The 5,806-nt window shown below is 27.0% G+C and overlaps 1 protein-coding gene across 1 annotated transcript in view; it reads left to right on the top strand.

Moving 5' to 3' along the window:
- Positions 1-5,532, top strand: part of LOC100159367 (junctional adhesion molecule A) — a 180,888-nt gene extending 175,356 nt beyond the window's left edge. The window contains exons 6-8 of the mRNA XM_029490412.1: positions 1,174-1,308; positions 2,298-2,511; positions 5,332-5,532. Of these exons, the coding sequence (XP_029346272.1) occupies positions 1,174-1,308; positions 2,298-2,511; positions 5,332-5,435 (453 nt within the window). The 3' untranslated portion in view covers positions 5,436-5,532. The remainder of the gene's footprint in view (positions 1-1,173; positions 1,309-2,297; positions 2,512-5,331) is intronic.
- The last annotated feature ends 274 nt before the right edge of the window (positions 5,533-5,806 follow it).

Here is a 5,806-nt window from a genome sequence, read left to right on the forward strand (position 1 = left end):
TATTAATTTTCAAGTTTTCTATCTAACCAAAAATTTTTTATCTGTTATTTTAAAAAAAAATACTTAGAAAAATTGAAAATTTCATTTGTCTATAAATAGCTCAAAAAAAGTCGAAACACTTTGAAAATTTAACCCTGTATAGACAACGCTAATATAAACATCTGTTGCAAATTTCAAGTGCTTACAATAATTATTTTTTGAGTTACAGTAAAATTAAGTTTTCGTTTTTGTCAAAAATTGGTTTTGCGTAAAAATTCGCGTTTTTCCGTTATTTTTTTAAGGTTTTTCCTGCCGCTTTTGAAAAGTATTGGGAAATTTTCACTTTTGACCCCCCAAAGTACCAACTAGATTCACTTTCCTTTCAGAAAAGGTACAACTTTTGAAAATCGAAGCATTTTTACTGCTCCAAAAGTTGTCGTCAGACACAAAAAAAAAAAAAAAAAAAAAAAAAAAAAACACACATCATTGTAAAATCAATACATTCATCACTTCGTTCAGAATCTAAAAGTATCAAATGATTATAAAACTAATGCTGTTAAGTGCTTTTTTTAATTACTTCATTTTTTTATATAGTATTTTGATGCATTTATAGTGATCATGTTTTATACTGAATAATATTGAGTGTATTATAAGCAAACAAAAAATGCATGTATAATATCCAAGAATACTTGAATTTAGTTATATTTTTAATGATACGTTTCTACGAACGGCTAAGAAATATATTTTTATCGTAATACTGTTTTATAAGAATGAATATTGTATCACAATAATAATTATGATAATATTTTATTCTTAATTGGTCAAAGAGCTAAATAATTTTCTAATTGTAAATTATTTTTGTATAAAATATTAGATAGTAATATTATCATCGTCAAGGACGATTGAAAATGAGACAAAAATGACTAGATGCGAGATGTATAATACAATATATTATTTTATTTTCCCATATAGTTCCACTAATCCAACATGTATAATAACTAGGGTGTGTACGTCTGTACTATTATAAATGTTTAAGGTCGAATAAAAATTCCATAAAATCAACAACTATATTTGTGTTAAATTAATTGGTTTCATTCAAAATGTATCATTTTACATTAATTGTATCTAATTAAAATTATTTATTCAATGTTGACAATGGATTATAATGTTTATGTTTTTGATTCTGTTTAACAGATATCCACCGGAACAGGCATCATGTCCTCGTTCATCAACGTTCACATCGTCGTTCCTGAGGTCCACATTGATGGACCAAGTGAACTCCACGTAGACATGGGCAGCATAATAAATCTTCTCTGTATCATCGAAAAAGTAAGTGCTCGTTATTTTTGACACAATATATTAGCAGTAATTTCATAAAAATGAAATAAATATTAAATTTAGTAACACTTTATAGTTGATTTACATTCAAAATTTAAATACAAATCAATAATATTGATATTTTATTAAGATGTATACGTTCCTATAAACGATATTTATAAAAGTTGATTAATATTTAAGTACAACAAATAAAAGCACAATTCTCTGCGAAACAGAGTTCTTAATTTTAAATCATTGTAATGTTTTTAAAGGTATTCTGGTTTTTCAAATGAAGTATACATTAATATATAATATTATAAATATATTTTTTTTTTTAATTTTTAGCTTTAACCACAGATGTTAATATAATTATTATACATAAATATTTACATTTTGTTTTTAAATTGTACTTTATAATATTCAAAATAATTTATAGAAATTAAATTTTTCTTAAGAATTTAAAACTTTGATTTCTGCGTCCTATTGTGGTCCAGAATCTCTCACAGTTGGTTAAGTATATTGTTCTCTCCTCATATTGTTCATCATATTATTGACGACAAGCTGTTTAAATATGTTTCACCTTTAGCTATTTTCTACAGTTAGGCATTTTGTGGGTTCTGGAATAAATTGTATAATTGTACTCGTAGTTATATAAGAAGGAGCAGCATAACATAATATTTTACAACTTTATCATAGTCTGTACAAATGTATGTCATTAAATTGCATACTCATTGCGCCGTGAAACATAAGCTTCCAAAATTGTTACAAATCTCTATAATCATTTATTTTTCATTATTACATACATATTTTTATATTTTAAAATGTTGATAAAGAGTACTTTTTCGAATTTAAATAATATGATGATTTTCAATATAATATTTTTAGATTCCTATTTTTGTTTCTTACATAATAATCATAACAATAATTTCCACTTTCATTAATTTATATTTAATCATCGTTTTGGTTTTTAAAAAAACTATATTGTATGAATCGTTTTTTAGAGTCCACAACCTCCACAGTACGTGTTTTGGTATCACAATGAAAAAATGATCAATTACGACAATATAAGAGGTGGTATTGTAGTTAATACAGAAAATGGAGGCCGTAGTACCAGTAGGTTGACCATCCACGACGTTATTGACACTGACAGTGGCAATTACACATGTGAAACTGCAAATGCCGAACAAGCTTATGTTTACGTTTTTGTATCTGAAGGTAAGTTAAAATGACATATCAACATTTAATATAAATGATCTACCTCAAGTAAAAAAACAGTATAATATTATATTATGACTTTGTCATGCAATGTCTAACTCTAAATCCCTTCTAATATCACGTAAATATTGGTTATAATATTATACTCCCTGGATTTTTAGACCTACAATAAAAAATAATGAACTTATCCTCCAATTAAAATTGTTGCAACTATATTTATTTATTTCGTTTTTGATAAAACCAATAAATTAAAAAAATGTGTTGTATTGATTGTCAAATCATAATAAAAATATGTATTAAATAAAAACAATGTACGACTGTTGTTGTACCTGTTGTCCGAGTGTTGGACTGTTGTGGGTGTAACGATGATAACTCGCGAGTTTCTCATGAAATAATCGATACAACATTTTTTAGCAGTAAATCGTGTTCGACGGAAATACAGTAAAATTTCTCGTTCAAGAATGTTCGTGATCGGGTTGAACAGTTGCATCCCGCAATAACACCACTTGGTGGATGCGGTGGTAAGTGGGTGAAATAATATGTTATTATCATTGTCACATGACAACGGTAAGTTTGTTGTGGTTTGGAGTATAAAACACAGATCGAAGGTTTAGATTGACCGGGCCGTGACCAGGTCAGCACGTCGTCGCGGGGCTTAGAATTGTACGTTTATCTTGGGGGTGGATACGATATTATTATATTAGGCGTGTACTGAATATCCGGCTGGACTCTGCAGCAGGTGAACGGACACAATATTGGTCCGGATGTCGTGGAAACCGTCGTCGTCTGTGTACATACAGTGGTCGTCGTAGTGCTGAAGTGTTCCTAATACATTAGGTATATTATTATAGCAATATGATCCGTGGAAACCCTATTGCCAGCGATGCGTACACGAAACGTCAGCCGTACGTTCTGAATTCGTAGAGCGATCGTGTCTTATATACAAACAGTGAAATATTATTACCGATGACGGATGGTCCGGTCGGAAATTTGCCCCGTCGTATTTCGGACGACCACGACTAACAGCTAGAACGCCACGAAAAATGTTTTTTTTTGACCTGAATACATTCGAAACAGCAGATAATAATGAAGTAACCGAACGCGCGTAAAACAAACTGATTATAATATTACACTATAATAATATACACTAATATTTACATTCCAAATTCGACGAACGCGTCGCATACGAATACGCAAAAAAAACCTATTCAACGTTAATCGAAATAAATTATAAGAATAGTATCAAATCCATATAAAAAAACGCTAAAATAATATGCACTGCTCCCAAAAAGTATTCGTGTCCCCGAAGCAAAATGACTTACAACAAATTGATTACCTACTTATAAAAAATATTTCAAAGATAACCGAAATATAATATTATTATTATCTTGTGTTAGACGTGTCTACGACAGCTTTACACGTATTAATTTTAAGCCATGCTACAACATAATATAATTCTGTAGAAAAAATCGAAACATTTGGGTATAGGCAAAAGGTAAAGTGCAGGTGAGTGTATTACTATGTCAATGGGATAATGATATAAAAAATGTATGTGTATAATTTAGACGAAAGTACGACCTCGATATAGTTGTAGTTGTTCGTTTTCTTACGTAATGACAACGAACAACTGATGTTATAAGGAGATAGTGGTCCGACGGGGAGTTTTTCATACAATTTGAAAATTATTTTGGTGAATTTTCTTACTTTTTTTAAATTTTTACCATTGTTATAACACAAAAGTGTTATACTATAATATTTATTGTATAATCGTAGATATATTAATAATATATGTTATCGGGTGATCTACCAATAATTAACGAAAAACACTCTTTATTTCAGAAAACATTAACATTTAACATTTTGAAAATATTTAATTTGTACATTTTAAATTGTTAATAAACAACATTTTCGGAATAAAGTTATATTTTTCCAATTTTTCATCATTATTTTTTATTTATTTTATTTAGATATATATTTTATTATATTATTTTTATTTTATATATGAATTTGATACGTTATATTATTATTATAAGCAAGAGAGTAGAACAAAACAAAATGTACAGAGTACCGTTTTGTATTTCATTTTTGATTCTAAAAAACAAAAATTATAATAATATAAATTTAAAATTAATTCCATTTGAGTAAGTCTTATCATATTAGACTTTTTAGTGTACCTACTACATAATTGTTTTCCTGTTAAAGCAATTATTAACATTGAAACTGTTCATGCATTTATTATTAGCTTTTATCCAAACGCTAAAAAACTGTTAAATGAAATAAAAACCGGGAGAAGGAATAGAATATTAGTGATCAGGTTTAAATTTTAATGCCTAATTTAAAAAAATCAATTTAAAAATAACGGTTTTCAAATATATATAATTAAAAAAGCACTAAAAAAAAATGTAAATAAAATAATACGTCTTATTAGGTAGATTATTAATAATTATGTACTGAATAGTCTTTTATAAATCTTCTTATAATTAAGAAAAATTTAAACGTCTTGTAAAATTTAAACTCATACATGCAGGAACTTGGTCGATGATGTTTTAAATAATCAACAAATTAATGCATAATAATAACAATGTACACAGGTTATGTTGCACACAGTTTAATTGATTTTTCACTTTTCAGTTTCTGTTGCGTAGTGCAAAAAAGAGAAAATTTTTAACAGATATTGGAGATAATTTTAATATTAAAACCATCATCACATTACTAAATACTCTAATTAGATATGATATAATATAATAATACTATATGATAAGATAAAGAAAATTGATGTAAAATAAAAATAATATTCTTAATTGGATGTTCATTTTTTAGGAGACACAATGGCCGCTATATCACGTAGAAAGTCCACTGCTTCGGGAATCGAAGTGATGCTATGGTTTGTAGCATTACCACTGATGGTAATATCCATTAGATAAGGGGAAACGATTCTTATGTATAGGTAATAAAAATTATTATATGTATGTATTTTATCTTTGTAAAAAGTATAATTATTATAATTATTGTTAAACATTCTTAAAAATGTAATTTGTTTAATCGTGTTTTATTTCAATTACCAGAATTAAGTAAAATAATAACTTTGGAATAAATATTTAGAATTTAGCCAATTATTATTAACTAATTAATTAATCTCATAAACCCATACTTAAAATTATTAGTATCGTTACCATTAAATTTGTTTATATCTACCAATATTATATTACAGATACAATTTATTATTATATCTAAAAAGTGTTATAAAATTTAAATTGTATTAAAAACTATAATGTTACATAACCTCTTTTGATTT

This window comes from Acyrthosiphon pisum, chromosome A2 (assembly GCF_005508785.2).
Source record: "Acyrthosiphon pisum isolate AL4f chromosome A2, pea_aphid_22Mar2018_4r6ur, whole genome shotgun sequence".
NCBI lineage: Eukaryota > Metazoa > Arthropoda > Insecta > Hemiptera > Aphididae > Acyrthosiphon > Acyrthosiphon pisum.